Consider the following 19,749-nt stretch of genomic DNA (forward strand, 5'->3'; position numbering starts at 1 on the left):
TTTAGGAGATGAAATCTGGGAAGCCCTGGGCGATGGCAGTAAGGCTGTGACTCAGCTAGCACCCAGTGGAAACATAAAGCTATTTTCAGTGTCAGCATAAGGGCAAGGCTTGTTCCTTCAGTCTCAAATGTGCAGGTTTCTCCCACTCCCTCGTCCTGGAGGATCCCAAGCCCTGGGGGTTTCCCTGCCACCCAGGGAGGCTTTGGAAAGAAGGGCTCTGGACAGACGGGGGTCACCGCTGCTAGAGGAAGACGAGGCTGTGGACCTCGGGGCAGGAACAGTCCCGGAGCTGCCCAAGCCTCTCCCAGGTCCCTCGGCACCGGGGGTGGTCGGCTGCTTGCCACAGCGACAGCTGGTGCCTGCAAGACATGGGGCTGCTTCAGCGGCGTCATGACTCTCCTGGGAGCCAGGGATATTTGCTTTCGGGGGCGCCTTCTCCATGCAAAAATATTTTAAATCAAAGTTTACAACTGCATTATAAAAAGATAAATATAATCCGGGCTGGAGTCAGTATCAGATCTTCACTACTATTACATCTTATTTCTTCTGATTTTAAGAGGTTAAAATTAAAGCATTTTTGTGGAGCCTGAACATGTGTGGGCACTGGGCCCTGTGTCTACTGTGCCTGGTGAAGTTGGGCTGGCCGCAGAACTGCTGACCCTAGAGGCCACCCGGGGCAATCCAGACTTGGCTCTTAGGGTCTGGCGACACTAAGACATCCTTAACCTCCCTGCCCACCCCCCCTTTCCCTCCTGTTGGAAGGCAACAGAGTGGAGTGATTAAGAAAGGTTTTGGAATGGTGGTGTGGGGAGGTTCACGACGCAGCTCCTAGGAGCCTCTGGCTCTTCAATGAATAACAGATAACTATAATCTCCGCCCCTCTGAAGTGTTGGGAGGGTTTGATGAGATGCTGTGTGCAGAGAAAGTAAAAATGATCATGACAATAATAGCTAACCATTTCAGCAACAAGAATGAACGATCCAGTGCTACAAGGCAGCCACGTGCACAGACCTTGCAAACCGCATGTCGAGCAAAGGAAGTCGAATTCTAAAAGGTACATCCTGTACCACTTTACATATGTGAAGTTTGGGGGGAAAAATTTAAACTGTAGTGTTTAGGGATCTGCACCGAGTTGAGTAAAGCTATAAAGAAAACTGTACAGTGGATTACCATGAAAGTCAGGATGGTGGTCTCCTCTAAGGGGAGGGGAGGGGCTGTGGTTGGGGGCGGGACTGGGGGGCTAGCCAGGTTCTGTTCCTTGCCTGGGTGGTGACTACCCAGATGTGTCCTCTTTGCAAACATTTATTAACCTGTTCATATATGTTTTAGCCAATTCTCTGTAGGTATAATTCACATCTTTTAAAAATGCAAATAATGACAATAATAACACACACAGATTGTCTTATGTGCCAGGCGCTGTTCTAAGCTTCTAAGCACAGTGCCTGGCACCTAATAGGCACTTCACAGATGATAGCATTTAAAGTTATCATTGTTATTGCCATTCTCCGTGTATAAAATGGAATGAATGTCCCTTGTCTCAACAGGGCTTGTGAGACTTGAGTGGGAGCTCACATCTAAAGCACCCACTTGGTGCCCAGCACACAGTAGGTGCATGACTATAGCAGGTATTCCTTCTGCTTGTCCCAAACTCAGAGACACTTCTCATGATAAGTAAACCGTCCTAAACTCCCCAAATGGCAGGCTAACCCTCCCCGGGGTTGGGCCCTTTGCATGCCCGCCCTCACCAGCTGCCCACGGAAAGAATCTGGTTGGCAGCTCGTCTCCATCCTCACTTTGATCCTCCTCCTCTGCCCAGTCCTGCCTGGTGAGCTCATGCCCCCAGTCAGACCTTCCGTCACCTGTTCTGTGAGCCTGGCCTGGCTGGGGTGGGAGCAGGGAAAGATGCCCCTGCCTGGCGCAGACCTGGCTCTGCTTTCCATCCCCACCCATGCCTGGTAGAGGCCGCAGCCCCTGCGACCCTCATCTCAGCCTCACCAAAGTGCCATGTTCCTGGAGTATTTGCGTCCAAAAAGAGAAGCTTGGGATTAATCAGAGTTTTAGGGCTAGAAAGGCTTATTCAAAGATGGATAAGTAAACTGAGGCTCTAATAAGTGAGCATCTAGTCCAAAGAATGAATCTCTAATGGTAGAATCTCAGGTCTAGGACGAGTAAGTGGTGGGGGGGAGAGGTTGGAGGAAGGTTGGTTGAGAGGGCCTCCCTATTGTCTGCCATTTATTTATTGGGCACCTACTATGTGCCAGGTTCATCACATTTATCACATGTCATTTTCACAAAGTACATATATTATTATACCCATTTTATAGGTTAAACATGACAAGAGCAGCTTCCACTACTAAGCATCTACGAGGAGCCAGGTGCTGTGCAAAGGGCTCAGGATCCTTCCCACCATCTGAGTGGTGGGGACTGTCAGGGCAAGAAGGGTTTGCCCAGAGTCACATACCTAGTAAGGTCCAGAAGTGGGGTTTGAACACAGATCTGTGCAGTCCCAATGCCTCTCGTTCAGATACATCTGTCCCTAACACCCCAACAGGCACTGGCATTCCCTGCTCTAGGTTTACAGTGAGCAGGGCTGCTCAATTTTAAAAGTCAGGAAACTAACATCCTTAGAAATGGGAGAACTCCCTGGAGAGACCCCAGAGAGAGCTCTTATTCCTACAGTCTAATAATCCCTGCATGGAAAAGCACAGTCAGTGGAAAACAGTCTAGACTTGTCTTTAGAGCTTGGCCAAGGAGTCTGAGCAATTTAGGTTCAAAGCCTGTTTCTGCCACTTGCTAGGTGTGTGACCTCGGGCACCTCTTTGTGAATCAGTCTCCTCATCTAGAAGGAGAGGATCCCGAAAGTATCCACTTCGGGCTCTTGGAGTGTTTCAAGGGCATCCTGTGTGTCAATGTGTCCTCACCTCCTTCCACGCTCCCCCTTGCTCATTCCATGCCAGCCTCAACGGTGGCACGCTTCTGCCTCAGGGTTTTTGCACTTACTGTTCCCTCTGCCTGGAATACCCTTCCCCCAAACCTCCACATGTCTACCTCCCTCATTTCCTTCAGAACTCTGTTCAAATGTCACCTCCTTAGTGTCACCTTCCTTAAAAAAAAAAAAAAAAATCCCCAGAACTTCCCCGATTCTGCTTTCTTTCCCTAACACTTATCTCCCATCTGACAAATTACAGATTTACTTGCCTAATGTCTGCCTCCTCACAGCAGAATGTGTCTCCATAAGAGAAGGACCACAGCTCCTTTGTTCACTGCATCTCCCCAGTACCCAAAACATTGTCTGGCACATGCTCAGTAGTAAGTGCTCAACAAATATGTATTGAATGAATGAATGAATATAGAGTTTAGAATAATGCTTGGCACATAGTAGGCACTCAATAAACTTTAGCTACTATTGTAATGCTAAGTGCTTTCCAAGACATCTGCCCTTGAGGGAGGAGTCTAGGGGGATGATAACAGCCAAATCTGGGTCAAATCCTGTGTGACCTTGACTAAGTCACAATGCCTCTCTGAGCCTCTGTTGCTCCATCTATAAAATGAGGGTAACCAAACTTGGCTTTTAAGGGAATTGTAAGAATCCAGCAATGAAACCAGCTCCCTTTGCTTGAGTACTTTCTGGATGTCAGGAGCTATGCTAACTCTTCAACTTGCACAACTCACTTCACTTTCATCATTGCCCCATGAGGAGGTCCTCTTATTATCTGCATTTTCAGATAAGGAAATTGAGGTCCAGAGAGGTTATGAGATCGCCCAAGGTCACACAGCTGGAAATGGCAGGAGCTGCTCCTCCTCGGACACTGGGATCAGAACCCTCCTGCGCCCCGCCCTGGCCAGGAAACAGGCTCCCGCTCCCTGGGCACCTTCATCTCTCAGGCTGCAGAGAGGCCCCAGGCTCTACAGTCACACTTCCCCATGCCCGAGTCCCACGGCTTACCCTCCGGCCCCTCCACCATCCCCGTAGCAGCGCCGGCTCCTGGCATCCTGGGCAGGCCACTCACACCTCACACAAACTGTGTGGCCCTGGGTCAGATACATTGTCCACTGGGTATGGGGCGCCCTCACCTGCTGGCAGCTCCCTGGAACGGGCCCCAGCCGGAACTGGACGCAGTACCTGCAGCCACACAGGAAGACACCACCCCAAACACCTGTGAGCATTTATGGAGCACCTACTGTGTACCTAGCCCCATGTAGGCTCAGGTTGATACAATTTCTCCCTGCTACAGAAGAAACCTTTTGGGCAACTCGATCTGCATCAAGGAGACTGGGCTCCTGCTTTTTCAAGTTAACATCATTGAGGGCTTCCATGGGCCAGTTCTTCAAACACCTTATCCAAAAGATTATATTGTTTACTTCTCACCTCTCTCCCCCGCAGTAATGTCAGCTCCACAAAGGCAGGAATTTGTATCTGTTTTGTTCACTGTTGTGTCCAAGTCCTAGACTAGGACCTGGCTCGACAAAAATTTGCCGAATCATTTGGTCCAATGGAATAGGGAAACCCTGCAAGGTAGATCTCGGCCCCAGCTTACAGATTAGGAAACCGAGGAGCAGAAAGATAACTTGCCCAGAGTCACACAGCTAATTGGTAGTGCCTAAAATGGAACCCGCCTAACCCCAAAAGCCTCAATAAGCACTCCACCACATTTTGTAAAAGATCCTATTTTACAAAAAAGATTCACTGCAAGAATTATTTAAATAACTGTCCCATTCTGGAGTATCTGAATTAAGACCCAATTTGCTAAAATTTTACTTCGACCCAACTTTTTCTACAAGTAGTGGTAAATGGCAACCCCTGCTGGAAGAGATGCAGCTTGTCAAGGACCCCAGGAGGTTATTGTGTGGGGCTTCTGCCCCCTGGTGGCTGAAGCCTCTGGGAAGCCCAAGGAGTGGACAGTTTTCTTCCCAGCCCAGAGTCCTTTCCTCTCAGCTGCCCCAGAACGCCTCAGGAACCTGTCCTTGCCAGAAGCCTGTGATAATTGGAATTTTCGTCTTCCCAACGTTCTTTCTCTTGCCCTTTTGGTGGTTTATTTGGGGAACTCTTGTCCCCACCCTACGTGGTGGTCTTGGAGGGGCAATCAATCAGGATGCCTGGTTCTGGCTCCCCATACCTGCCCCTAGAGTGGACAGATGATTCAAGCTGACCAACCAGAGGTCCCATCATCTGGGTCACAGTGATTGGTTCAGGGATGGGCCTAGGATCCAAGCAGGACCAATCAACCTCCTCCAGAGATTACACAATGAGACTGGGAAGAAGGACCCCGTCAGCTGGGGCTGCTAAGCTGGGAGGATGTGGGGCTGCTCGTGGGCATCTTGGCTACTACAGGGAGAGAGCCTGCTTGAGAATGAAGCCAGTATGTGAAGGCAGAAAGGGGAGAGGGAGTCCTGATACTATTTGACCTCTTGGCTCCAGTTCATGCTTGAAGTAATATTATTTCAAAACTTCCCTCTCAGTTATATGAACCAATAATTCTCCTTTTCACCTGAGCCGGTTTGAGCTGAGTTTCTGTGGCTTGCAGTGAAAGGAATCCTAACAAATAGAGCTCTCCTCTCCATCTCCCTTAGCACTGCCTTAGTTCAGACCTTATTCTTTCAATAAATATTTGTTGAGTATCTATCACGTGCCAGGCACTGTCCTAGAAGCTTGACCTCATCACCACCATCAGCAACACACTGTCTGACTCCATCCCTGAAATCCACGCTTCAAAGGCACAGGGCTACCACCCTGGTCCAAACCACCTTCATTTCTCATGTGGACCATTGCTGTAGGCCCCGCATTGGTCTCCCTGGTTCCTTCCTTGCCTCTCTACGATCCATTCTCCAAAGAGCATCCAAAGGGACCCTGTGAAAACCTAAGTCAGATCCTGTCATTCCTCTGCCCAAAACCCTCCCACGACTCCATCTCATGCAGAGAAAATACCCAACTTCCCACCACAGCCTATAGACCCTGTGTGATCTGACCACCTTCCTCCCCCCAGTATATCATCTTTCCTACTCTCTCTCACTCTCCCTGAATTCCAGCCTGAACTACTTGCTGACCCCTGAGCACCGGGCATGCCCTGCCTCAGGACATTTGCACTTGCTAATCCCTCTGCCAATCATGCTCTTCCCCCAGATAACCTCTTCAATATCTTAGTTCCTCTAAACAAGGATGTCCCTGGCACACCCACCCTCTTCCCTGCTTCATTTTTCTCCGTAGCACTTAGAGCCATTGGACAGGCTATGTGTTTGTTTATTGCCTGCCTCCTGTGAGGCAGACACCATGAGGACAAGTATTTCTGTCCTTTTTTCTTCCTTGCTGTAGCCCCAAGGCCTAACCCATATAAACAACATAAACATACCTGTCATATAAACAATAAACACTGGGTGAATGAGTAAGTGAATGAAGCTGAATAGAGACCAATCATTAAGGACTCAAAGATCATGTTCATGGGTTTACAAATGCAACAGGACAAGAAATGGGGAGATGTTAAAGCTATTAAAGGAAGAGAGAGACATGATGAAAGTCTAATCCAAGGAAAAAGGTTCACAAATTTGAGTTTGACTTTGGGTTCGTTTGCTTCCACTTACCCTATTGTCTCCTGCTTCTTGGGAACACCTCGCTTTTCTCGTTCTTTCCCGTAGCTGCCTGTGGTTATCAGAGCAGGGACTGTGGGCCAAGGAGAAAACAGGGTCAGGTAGCCCAGCACCACCACCCCCAAGGCTAGGACACCACAGGAAGCATGATTAGGTACTCCTGGTGTCAGAGTCATGTCTATGGTAGCCCTGAGGAGACTGTGGGGTCTTGTAACTGGGTAGACAGTCTCCACAAGTACCCCTTATGCAATGATGGAGGCAGGATCATATTTATCTCTTGGATTCAGGGCCTAGCACAGTGGGTTGTAGAGTGAGTCTCAATAAAAAGTTCTTCAAATGAATGATTTTGATGAATGAATAAGTGAGTGAGAAAAAAAGAGATGAGTTAATAACTGAATGGATGGATGGGTGGCTGAAATGATATCAGAAAAGAAGAGTGGGTGGGTGATGAGTAAATGGGAAGATGGCAGGATGGAAAAAAGGAGAGACAGAGATGATAGAAGAGATGATGAATGGAAAGAAGGATGGATGAAGACATGATAAGTAGATGGACAGATGAAAGGATAAAAGAACCAGACGGATAGATGAATGAATAGGTGGGAAAATGTACGGATGGAAGAAAAGGGGGACAGAGGTATGGACAGATAAATGAATTAATAAAATTATCTTGTTGGGCCAACTTCCAAGCCTCTTCCTTCCTGGAGCAGCCAGAGGAGAACACAGAGGAGAATTGAGGGTCAGTCCATGAGAGGTTGATGATTCCTCAGGGGGAAAAAGAACCAAAAGAAGTCCCTACCCCTGCCCATTCCCTGAGCAATGGGGCTGAATCAAAGATATGGTGTTGAACTAATTAATGCTTGTGATCTAGAGAAGGTAACACACTTAATACACAACTTCCCTTTTCTCTTCCAACATCCAGTGCTGCTTTTGGCGTAGCCTAGAGCAGTGAGGAGAGCCCCAGAGAAGCCCAGACTCTGGTTCCAGCTCTCCCTCTTATAGCTGAGTGATCTTGGTCCTTTCTGAGCCTCAGTCTCCTCATCAGCAAAATGAGTATAATACTAGAACCTATATCATACAGTTATTGTCAGCGTTGAATAAAATGATGCACGATGAGCCATGTATCTTGGGCAGGTGTTGTGCCTCCCTGAGCCTTGGTTTCCCCTTCTGTAAAATGCATAGTAACACTGGCCTCACAGAGTCAAGTAATGTGGCCAAGTGCATGGCAGATAGTAGGGGCAGTCAGGAAAATCTTCCTGGAGAAAACTGACATCTACACAGTAAACGATGAACCAGGCGAGTTAGATGTGGGCGGCAAAGGAGAGGGAGGAGGATTTCAGGCAGAGGAAATGACATTCCCTCTTTCATCGCCCCACTGCCACCATCCTGGTCCAGACACCTTCCTCTCTTGCCTGCACCACTGCAGTCACCTCTTCCCTGGCCTCCCCACTGCCTTCTGACCCCTTTCAGTCTGCTGTCCCCACAGTGATCAGAATGATCCTTTAAAATGTAGACAGAAGAAGGAAGATGAGGTCACAGGAGGTAAGAGCCAGAGCACTTGAGCTTGTAGACCATGATGAGGAGTTTGGGCTTCATGAGGGTGCGGGATACCTATTGGAGAATTTAAAACAGAAGGGTGACACTACGGTAAGGTTTGGTGAAACTAAGGGCGTTTGCTGAAACTAAGGGGAAAGAGGCCTTTTCTTCCAGCTGCTAGGCTGGTTGCAGGGAAGCCTGGAGCTATCAAAGACCATTACAGGGGGAATGCCTATCTAAGAATGAGGCCAACTCATTAGAAAACAGAGCTGAGAGATGGAGAGAGGTTCCTGGCAACATTGCTTGAGCTCCTGGATCCAGCCATGCCTGAACGCAGACCCTGAGATCTTAGTTACATGAGCCACACATTTTTGCTCAGGTCAGTTTAAAATGGGTTTCCTATCATCTTCATTTAAACAAAGCCCTGACTGATCCACAATGGGAGATGAGTAGAAAGAAGACATCGAGATGCCTAGAGGAAGTCAGAGCATCTTACCTCATTCAGAGCGTGAGGAGGGGGATGAGGGAAAAGGAAGACAAAGTCCCACCCTAAACTCAGACCCCACACGGAAACTTATGGAGGGCCCTGCGGTCAGGCCAGGCTGTTCCCTCTGACAGCCACCCCCAGGGCCACCCCAACTCACGCAAGGACTGTTGGCACTCCACCCCCTTGTGGCTCCAGTACTCCACGCAGCCAGCCCGCTCTTCCAATGGGGGGCAGGGAGCACCCCCGTTCCTTGGCTCCTGCAGGACATGCCTTTGGCGGAGACGGTAAGAGACCTGGCAGGGCTTGACACAGCGACTCCAGCCGCTCCACTCTGCCACGACGCAGGAGACCGCTGGAAGAGAAGGTGGCATCTCCAAGGACAACTGCTATGGAATTTGGGCAGCAGCCAGGTCTTGTCCACCTTCCCCACAAGCTGAACCCCTCAAAACACCACAGTGAGCACCAGAACTTCTGCAAACCTGAATCCATGTGTGCCTTAAAAGTTTCTCTATGACAAATTTGTATACGTCGACCTAAACTTAGAATTCCACATTTTATTTACCCATCATCCTGTTGGCGATCATTCCAGTGGCTTCCATCACCCATTCCTCCAATTAACATTTCCTAGGCACTTATGGCAACTGATTTCACCTCCCTGTGCCTCAGTTTCTTCCACTGTCAAATGGGTATAAGAATAATATTCACCTGATAGTGTGGCCTTGAGGATTCAACCAGATGTGACATATAAAGCGTTCACTCCTGGCACACAGCAAGTGCTCAGTAAACACTAGCTATTCCTCTGCAGCAGTGAAACGAACCCATGACTCCACTAGCAACAACGTGGATGGAAAGAAGCCTCTTGCAGAAGCTATTTCTGGTGTGATACTATTTAGATACAGTCTTAAAAACTGCAAAAGAGTGCTATATAGTGTTTAAGAATTCATATAGGTAATATACATATACATTACATATATATGATACTATACATGTATATATCACATATATATGATATTGTATTGATATATATACCTAAGTATATATATGTCAATCTTCACTATTCACAGATTTGGTATTTGTGAATTTACTTATTTGCTAAAAATTGATTTGTAACCCCCAAACCAATATTTGAGGCGCTTTTGTAGTCATGCACAGACATACGCAGAACAGCAAAAATTCTGAGTCACCCAACATGCATATTTGCAGTTGAGGTCAAACAAGGCCCCGATCTGCCTTCTTGGATGGAGGGAGCCAGTGGCTGTGTGGTGCAGCTCAAGGAGCTCCAGCTCCGGGACCAGGAGGACGGGGTTTGAATTCCAGCTCTGACACCTGTTAGTGGGGCAATCTCGGGCCAGTCACTTAACACCTCTGAATCTTGCTCTTCCCTTTTTTAAAAGAGAATCTACGAGAATGAGTTGTTTTTAGGATTGAAGATTATAATCTGTGTGAGATAGGTGTGTACATATTTCCCCTAGGAGCAATGGTTCAGTACTTGTCAATTCAGCGTTCAGGGATTTTATAGACTATAACTACCATCCATCATGAGAACTGACTGTATATATGTATATATATATATATATATATATATTTTTTTTTTTTTTTTTTTTTTCGGTACGTGGGCCTCTCACTGTTGTGGCCTCTCCCGTTGCGGAGCACAGGCTCTGGACGTGCAGGTTCAGCAGCCATGGCTCACGGGCCCAGCCACTCTGCGGCATGTGGGATCTTCCCGGACCAGGGCACGAACCCGTGTCCCCTGCATCAGCAGGCGGACTCTCAACCACTGTGCCACCAGGGAAGCCCTGTATATATTTTATATACATTGAATATATATATGTGTGTATATATGTATATGTATATATATATACACACACACACACACACACACACCCCTCCGCAGGAATTATAAATACCAAATTCAGCATAGCAGTTACCTCTGAGGAGAAAGGGAAGGAATGCAGAAGCTCCAGTGGTATTCATCTAGGCTTATTTCTTAGCTTTTCATGAGGATTTATTATATTGTTCTCTCCACATTGGGCTAGGTCTGAAATATTTCATCATAAAAAAAGAAGGAAGTTGCTGGGCGTCCATGTCCATGAGATGCTCCCTGTGCTACCACAGTCAGGGGCCCAGTGAGTAGGTATTTTCTGATGATGTGGCCTTTGAGACCTTCAGCTTCTTCACCCAAGTCCACAGTCCCAGACCAGGACTGGGCCAAACCAGACAGGGAAGGCCATCTGGCCAAAACGTGGGATCTTTGGACTTTCCCAGGGAGAGAATTTCTTGGCAAGAAATTGTCAAGCCATGGACTTCCCTGGTGGTCCAGTGGGTAAGACTGCATGCTCCAAATGCAGGCGGCCCAGGTTTGATCCCTGGTCGGGGACTAGATCCCGCGTGCATGCCACAACTAAGTCCGCATGCTGCAACTAAGAGCTCTCATGCCACAACTAGAAGATCCCGTGTGCCGCAACTAAGACCCAGTGCAGCCAAACTAACTAACTAAATAAATATTTTTTTAAAAAAGAAAGAAATTGTCAAGCCTTTCTTGACAGGCCTTGACAGTCACTCTCCCTCCCTCTCTCTCTCTCTTTCTCTCTCTCTCTCTCTCTCTCTCTCACACACACACACACACACACACACACACACACAGACACTTGTGCACACACAGGGCACTACTGCTGTCAGAATTAGTTCACTCATCCCACAAACATTTACCGAGCATCTCCTGTGAGTCGGGCACTGTCCTAGGTGCTGGAGACACCATGGGGAACAAGAAAGACCAGGTCTGTCCTCATGACAAACATTCACCAGCTATGAGACATATCCTAGTTCAGCAACTTGAAAATGCGAAGAAAAAAATAAAAGTGTACATCCTTGAACTGAGGGAAGGAGGTGATTGTGTTGTAAAAACAGACAGTGTTGCTTCTGGAACCTCAGGAAGTCACATACTCCTGGCATGGCTCTCAACTCTGAGCAGAGTTGAAATGGTCAGGGGAATGAGAGAAGGAGGAAATAAAGTACGACAGCCTAACAATCATCTATTGCTTTCAACACCCACCTAATAACGATGTCAATTATGTCACTGCTGCTGGACCAGGCAAGTCAAGTCCCGGACTTCATGTAATCCTCACAACTTTAGGGTCCTTCTTTGTGCCCTAGGCCCCCCAGGGAAGCCTGTGCATCAGAGAGGCCCCCTAGCCGCTGATTGAGTTTAGCCAGTGAGGCACCCATGGGGAGGAGAGTGCAGCCCAGGTGTTTATTGCCCCTCCACCCACCTCACCCTCAGTCCTGCATGGAGGGGCCCCTCAGCCATGGATCCTGCCCTCACCAGGCTCCTCTAACACCACTTCCCCCTGCCCACACCATAGCGAATGGAACCCTTGTCAAATTATGTCCCATTCAACTCTTCTGGGCGTACCACCTGTCACTCGCCAGAACCCCAACTCCTACATATATATATATATATATGTATGTATGTATTTGCGCTATTGTCAAATCCATCTCACAGAAGAGGCAAGTGGAACTTAAGGAGACTGAATATCTGAGTCAAGCCAAGACGCTGGAGTCACACAAGCTTGGATTCCAGCTATAGTCCCACAGAATTGGTGCAATGACAGATGTGAAGCACTAGAAAGATAGTAAACACTCAATACAACAGGGGACTCTCTGCATTTGTTCAACAACTATTTAGGGCCTACTACATGCCAAGCACTGGCCCGGGTGCCGGGAACACAGAGGAGCAAAGCAGAAAAAGCCCCTGCCCTGGAGGAGCTGACATTCCGTAGGGGAAACAGACAAGAAACAATACAGTATATGAGGTAATTTCAACTAGCGATCCATGCTCTGAGAAAATCCAAAGAAGGGTAAGAGTGGCAGGTGCAGGGCGACAAGAAATTGTTTTAGATAGAGGGGTCAAGGGGGGGGCCTCCATGACAAAGGGCATCTGAGGAGGTAAGGGAGGGAGCTGTGTAGGTATCTGAGGTGAAGTGTTCCAGGCAGAGGGAACAGGCAGTGCAAAGGGCCTGAGGCAGAGTCCAGGTTAGATGCTGGAGGGACAGTGAGGAGACCAGTGTGGCTAGAGCCTAAAAAGCAGGAAGGAAAGTGGCAGGAAGTGATGTCAGACAGAGGCGGGCAGTGATAGCATACAGGGCCTTGATGACTACTGTAAGGAACTTGGACTTTATTCGAAGCATGAAGAAAAGCTACTGCCAAGTTCTGAGCAGAGGAGTGACCTTAATGGGATGTCTCTAGCTGCCGCATGGGGGTCAGGGCAGAATCAGTGGAACCAATAAAACAGCTACTGCAGTTGTCCAGGTGAGAGAGTATAATCTACAATAAAAAATCTGCTAGTGGGGACTTCTCTGGTGGCGCAGTGGTTAAGACTCCGTGCTCCCAATGCAGGGGGCCTGGGTTTGATCCATGGTCAAGGAACTAGATCCCGCATGCATGCTGTAACTAAGCAGCTCACATGCTGCAACTAAGGAGCTAGAAGCCACAACTAAGACCAGGTGCAACCTGCTCTTAGTTAATAAATAAATAAATAAAAATTTTTTTTAAAGAAAAGAAAAATATCTACTAGAAAAAGTGAGTTTAGTGTCAGTGTTCACAGAGTGGCTGGACAACTGACAAGGAGACGGCAGCCCAGATTCAGGTACTGGCTGGGCAGCCGGACCAAGGGAATTTCCAAAGTCCCACCATGATCCCCTGCCAGGCAGGTGAGAGATTTTGCAGAAAATTAGGCAGATGCCACCCTACTCATATTCTTTCCATGTCGCTCGCATCTGTGATGTCACCAAGCAGCATGCACAGCTGACACCCGCAGGGAACTGTCATCACACCTCACCTAGACCTAGGGTCACAACCTCGGTTCATGTGATTATTCATACCTTGTCAGCCTCCTCAACTAGAATGTCAGCGCTGTGGAGGCAGGGGCCTTGTTCCCTGCTGAATTCCAGGACCAAACACAGTGCCTGACACATAGGGACCCAGTAAGTAACGAGTCAGTGAATTCTGAATGAGCAAATTGTGCCTTAGCAACCACAAAGGAAATGTGACCGCAAGTTGGCATTCCAGAAAGGTACCACCAGATGGCAGTGTTTCTCAAAACAAAGGCCATCCCACCTTTTTCTGAGTAAAGGAGAAATTCTAGCTTATAAGTGCAGCTGAAAAAGAGGGAGATGCGAGGAGCTTTTAAGGTTGCTCTTCCAGCCCTGGAGACCCAGATAACATCACGTCAGCAGAGCTTGCTGGAGCCAGGCTGAATTTCCCACAGTCCCCTTGGATCCCTCTGCCCTGCCGCCAACAGGCCCAGGCTCAGCAGGAAGTGCTTTTCTGGACAATTCAAACGTGACCTTTTTCTCTGAACCTCACTGCCCAGCCCCCTGACTGTCCATCCTCCTCACTGTCTAGCAAAAGGATTTTTCTGGAATGCAGTTCTGACCTGTCACCTGAAATCCTTTACTGGTTTCCATCTCCTGTTGAGGTGTTTTCACAAAGTTCTTTTGTAAACACTAGTGGCTAAAAATGTGTTTCCCCAGTGCATCCACAGTCACCCCATGCCTCCTCTTCCTCCTGTTTGATGTCTCAGCACACTTTTACTTCGAGTTCCCTGAAATGCAGGGTCCGCTACAGCTCAGAAGTGGGCAGCTGTCATTTCTGCCCTCCCAGCCTCCTTACCCCCATCATCTGGTAACACCGCCTCGGCTTTCTTTTGAGGAAGCAACCCTCCCCACTCTCAGTCCACATAGTTTGGGTAGGGCTGACCTCACCTTCTCATTCCTGGGACTGGGTACATATATGACCCAGACATGACCAGGTGACATATTCCTTCTCCCTAGGCTCAGTGATTTATTGGATCGTGAATGAGCATGCAACCCAAACTGGGCCTATGAGAACCATCCCTAGGAGTTTGGCTGGAATAACTAGGAAAAGGATCTCTCATTCCACTAGGGACACCAGTTTGGAGCTACTAGGTACTGTCTTTATCAACACTCGGTGACAGCATGCCTGAGATTGAAACTAACACAAGCAGAGCTGAGAGGTGGAAAGAGAGTCCCGATGACATCCTTGGAGTCCCTGGATCCAGCCATGCCTGAAGTCAGAATCCATGGACTGTTTTTCAGTTACCTGTCCCAATACATCCCCTTATTAGCTTAAGTAATACGAGTTGTATCACAACCCTCAGAGTACTGACTAGCACAATGAACACATAAATGCATAAGGAGGGACTTTGATCCCTACAGGATTGAAGTAAGAATTAAGGAGCATAAAATACTTGAAAACATTCAGTAAGGAACCTGAAAAACATGAAGTAATGGTGTCCATCCTTTAAGGTTTTACTAGCTGCTCCAGACCCACCCTCTTCCTGACCCCACCCCATCCTCACCAATCATTTCCGAGCCTCCGCTTGCTCTAACGGAGCAAGCCACCCTGTCTCCCAAAAATAGAATATAAGCTTCAGGGGGGACCAGAGTCCCTTCTTTCTGGCCCCCACTGGTCCCAGCTGAGCTGGGCACATAGCAGGTGGCCAGCAATGTAATTGAACGGAAGGTGGGCAAGGTCAAGGGCTCCTGTTTCACCTGAGGGCTCGAGCTTCCCTCCTGCGACAGGCTTAAGTCCTCCCACCCTCAAGCAACCATATGGTATTGTGATCTGGAGCCAGACTGCTGGGGTTCAAATCCTAGATCTACTGCCTAATAGCTGGGCAAGTCAGAGTAGCTCGCTACCTTTCCATGTCTCCATGCCTCATCTGTAAAATGGGTGTGATAACACTATGTATTCCATCAGGCTGTTATGGGGCTTAAAGGAGACCATTTATTTAAAGCACCTAAAACAGTACCTCCCCAGCAGGTAATAAGTACTCAGTAAATGTTAGTGGTTTGTTTGTTCGTTTGTTTTTTGCGGTACACGGGCCTCTCACTGTTGTGGCCTCTCCCGTTGCGGAGCACAGGCTCCGGACGCGCAGGCTCAGCGGCCATGGCTCACGGGCCCAGCCGCCCCACGGCATGTGGGATCCTCCCGGACTGGGGCACGAACCCGTGTCCCCTGCATCGGCAGGCGGACTCTCAACCACTGCACCACCAGGGAAGCCCTGTTTGTTTGTTTTTAAGCCATCCTCAACACCTCCCTCTACCACAATCAATTCCGGAAGCTAGTCAACTTTATCGCCTGAATCACTCATGAAAAAACCTCTCTTGCCTCCTAACTGGTCCCCACGTCCCCTTGTACTCTGTTCCCCTGGGAGGTGGAAAAGTGAGCTTTTCCCGGGTCTATTCATAAGACCTCAGCTCTGCCCAGCCTAGACAAGGGGGCAGATCCTAGACTTACTGCCTTTTTGACACCTTCCCAGAGGAGCAAAACAAAGAGGTGGGCAAAGCTTTGAGGCTGCTGGGCCCACCAGCCCAAGCTCTTTATGTAACGGGAACTCCCAGGGAGCTGATAACATCGTGTGATTCTGTCAGCGCGGATCAAAATCACACCGTGGGAAAGTATCACTGATCCCTCTGCCTGGTTCCCTTCCTGGGTCCCCACTCCTGCCATGTGACAGGGAAGCCCCTGTGGGTGCAGCTGAACCAAGAACCTCAGCCCTACACTCTGAATGACCACACGGCTGCATGCACTCTCTGCACGGAAAGCAGATGAGTACAGAAGCGTTCCCGAGATGGTCCTTCTGCAAGTTTAATCTGGGCGAGTCTCATTTGCTATGATTTGGGAAGACAGCACATCCAAAATTACTTTTTCCTCTCTGCTACCTGAATTTCCACCATTCGCCACTCAAAGTTGTGAGAAGCAGCAAGGCGCTAGAAGAAAGGGGATCGCCAGGTCCAAATCCTACTGGATCACCTTGGCCGGCCAAAGCCTGCTCCCCTCTGAGCCACGCTCTTCCCATCTGCTGAGCAGGGACATTATTATACACCAGAGCCCCAGAGCGCTGTGAGACAGTAATCAGGTTGGATGAGACACCCAGCCCACAGAGTAGGTTGGTGATCAATAAATGTTGGATCCCTTCAATTTTGAATTTTTTTTAAAGCTGCCCTCATTTAAATACAAGTTCCTGAAGGAAGCTCCACTGATATCTCCAGGTAGAGGGGTCCAATCAATCACTCTTCTCCCTGACAAAGGAAAGTTAGATCATATCCGCTTGACAAGGTGACAGAATTTAGATTTTTGTGTCCAATGGGTGTGAAAAGGTTATTCCTGGAATTTTAAAAGGATGGAGTCCTCCCCACTGGGGGCTCAACAAAAGTGGACCCTAATTTCAAAGCCTGGTGGATACCACTCTGGCGGGGGTGGTCTCTAGAGGGAATGACCTAGACCCTGGGCCGGTGGCCACGGCCGGCACTGGGAGCAGTGCCTGGGCGTTACTTGCCCAGGGATCAGTACATCCCATCCCAACCCCCTCACACCCACCCCCATTCACCTAAGTTTTAACCTGTTCCCCCCACACACCCAGTTCTTCCGCCCCTCCCGGACCACCCAGTCCGTTTCCTCTCTCTGCTCTCAGCGTCCCTCCACTCCAAACCCTCTCCAGGCTTCAGCCTTTCTCTCGGCTTCTCAACACCCCCTCCATCTGCCTCGTGACCTCCCTGCCCGCGATGTGATGCGTGATCCCGCTCCCCACTCGCACTCCCTATGCCCCACGCCCTTCCGCCAGCTAAGGTTGCCAGATAAAATACAGGACGGCCAGTTAGATTTGAATTTCAGAAAACTAATAAGTTTTAATATAAGTATGGCCCGTGCAATATTGAGGACATACGTATTCTTTAAAAGTATTTGTTATTTAACTGAAATTTAAGTTTAACTGGGCATCTTGCTAAATCTGGCACCCAAGCGCCCTCTGCGCCTCCGCAACCCCTCCACGCCTCACGAGCCCTGATGATCGCATACGCCCCCTCCTCCCTCTTACCCCTTCCAGCCGCGTGCGCCCTCCTTAGCGAGTGCGCCCCCTGCTCTCTCCGCCCCCTCCTCTCTCGCCCCCCTCAGTGCCCGCACGAGCCTATTTCTGTTGGGGGCCCTGCGTCCCTCACCCGAGCGCCTGGCTCGCGCGCCTCTTCCACGAGCCCTCCATCCTCGCGCGGTCCTCCCAAGTCCCGCGCGAGGGGAGGCCTCTCGCACCCTCTCCTCCCAAACGCCCCCTCTACTCTCCTCGCATCCGTCTGCATTCCGCCCCCTCCCCCAGACTCGCGCAGCGGCGTCCATGGCCCGAGCATCTTTCTCCGCGCGCACCTTTCCAGCCCCACTCTTCGCCTGGTGTCCTGAGCGTCCCCGTCCCCCTTGCTCCTGCGCCCCTCCAGGTCCAGAACCCCCTCCGAGGGCGGCTTCCTCTCTTCCTTGTATCGTTGCACCCCTCCGCGCTGGGAGCTCCGCCCATGCCACGTGCTCCCGGGGGCGCACCTGGGCAGGCCCGCGCGTAGTCGGGGCAGCAGTCCCGGACCTCTCTGCACGCCTGATCGCAGAAGCAGCGAGGGGGCCCGCGGGCCGCGCAGGTCGGGTCACGGCCCGGGCAGCAGCGGCCCAGCGCGGCGCAGCCCTGCCGGGACCAAAGCGTGCCCGACGGTCCCCGTGCCCAGGACACCGTGGCCACGGCGGTCAGAGCGAACGCCAGCGGCAGGATCGGCGCCGCGCCGCGCGGGGCCATAGCCGGGCTCAGGCTGGGGACCGGAGGCCGACCGGGACCGACCCTAAGCGGCCCGCCCCATTGTGGGGCGGAGGCTCCTGGCCCGACCCCTCCCCAGACCCACCTCCTACCTGTCACGGAACTGTTATCCACCCCCATTCGTCCTATCCAAACTTTGCGCGGCTTGAGGAGGTGAAATATCAAGATAATAGTAATAATAACCGCAGCAACTTTGCAGCGTTCTCCATCGCCCCCAGGTTCCAGGGAGTTAGAAGCGATACAGAGGTTCATCAAAACAATGCATTATAATAGATAACAATAGTGTATTGTTATAGGAATAATAACAGTAATAGCCGCTATGCCATAATTATAATAGCAATAAGAGCAACAATAGCTGCCAATATTATTTAAATAGTAATAACGGGCATAATAATTGCCAGGTAAGCAGCTTGAGAGCCAGGCTGTGTAGCAGGCCCTTTGTGTATCGTCAGTATTGCCCAAAAGTGAGTCCCTTGGATACACCTTCCTTTTTTGCTATATTCCTACCACTTTGACTATCATTTCCTGAATATTTATCCTTAAGTTGACCCATTTTTAAAAATTTTTAAATGATTTATTTGTTGTTACAAACTTGTATCACTCAAGAGGATGAGAAGAGGGACTTCCCTGGTGGCGCAGTGGTTAAGAATCCGCCTTCCAATGCAGGGGACGCGGATTCGACCCCTGGTGGGGGAACTAACATCCCACATGCTTGGGGCAACTAAGCCCACGTGCCACAACTACTGAGCTCGGGTGCCTCACTGAGGCAGCCTGCGTGCCGCAAACTACAGAGCCCACACGCCCTGCCTGTGCCACCACAACTAGAGAAGAGAAAACCTGCACGCCACCACTAGAGAGAAGCCCGCGGGCCACAAAGAAAGATCTTGTGTGCTGCAACTAAGACCCGACGCAGCCAAAAACAAAAAAGGAAAATAAAATAAAGAAAGAAAAGAAAAAAAGGAAAGTATAATAAAAAAAAAAAAAAGAAAAGAGAGGATGAGAAGACAAGCCACAGGCTGGGAGAAAATATTTGCAAAAGACACATCTGATAATGGACTATTAGCCAAAACATGCAAAGAACTCTCAAAACTCAACAAGGAAACAAACAATTGGATTAAAAACGAGCCAAAGACCTAAACAGACATGCACCAAAGAAGAAATACAGGTGGCAAATAAGCGTACGAAGAGATGCTCCACATCATGTCATTAGGGAAATGCAAATTAAAACTATGAGCTACCACTACACACCTATTAGAATGGCCAATATCTGGAACACTGACAACACCAAATGCTGGTGAAGATGTGGAGCAAAAGGAACTCTCATACATTGCTGATGGGAATGCAAAATGGTACAGCCGCTATGGAAGACAGTTTTGGCAGTTTCTTACAAGACTAAATACACTCTTACAACACAAGCCAGCAATCGTGCTTCTTGGTGTTTACCCAAATGAGTTGAAAACTTATGTCCATACAAAAACCTGCACATGGATGTTTATAG

General features: G+C 49.2%; 1 protein-coding gene across 1 annotated transcript; it reads right to left on the minus strand.

Moving 5' to 3' along the window:
• Nucleotides 1-241: 241 nt before the first annotated feature.
• LOC132476890 (somatomedin-B and thrombospondin type-1 domain-containing protein-like) lies at nucleotides 242-18,233 on the minus strand. Its single transcript, XM_060079160.1, has 5 exons — nucleotides 17,990-18,233; nucleotides 6,577-6,655; nucleotides 5,064-5,123; nucleotides 3,947-4,123; nucleotides 242-359 (listed from the first exon to the last, which is right to left on the minus strand). Exons 1-5 carry the CDS (start codon nucleotides 18,231-18,233, stop codon nucleotides 242-244), a joined length of 678 nt encoding a protein of 225 aa, XP_059935143.1.
• Between the last annotated feature and the right edge of the window lie 1,516 nt (nucleotides 18,234-19,749).

This window comes from Mesoplodon densirostris, chromosome 16, assembly GCF_025265405.1.
Source record: "Mesoplodon densirostris isolate mMesDen1 chromosome 16, mMesDen1 primary haplotype, whole genome shotgun sequence".
In the NCBI taxonomy this organism is placed as follows: domain Eukaryota; kingdom Metazoa; phylum Chordata; class Mammalia; order Artiodactyla; family Ziphiidae; genus Mesoplodon; species Mesoplodon densirostris.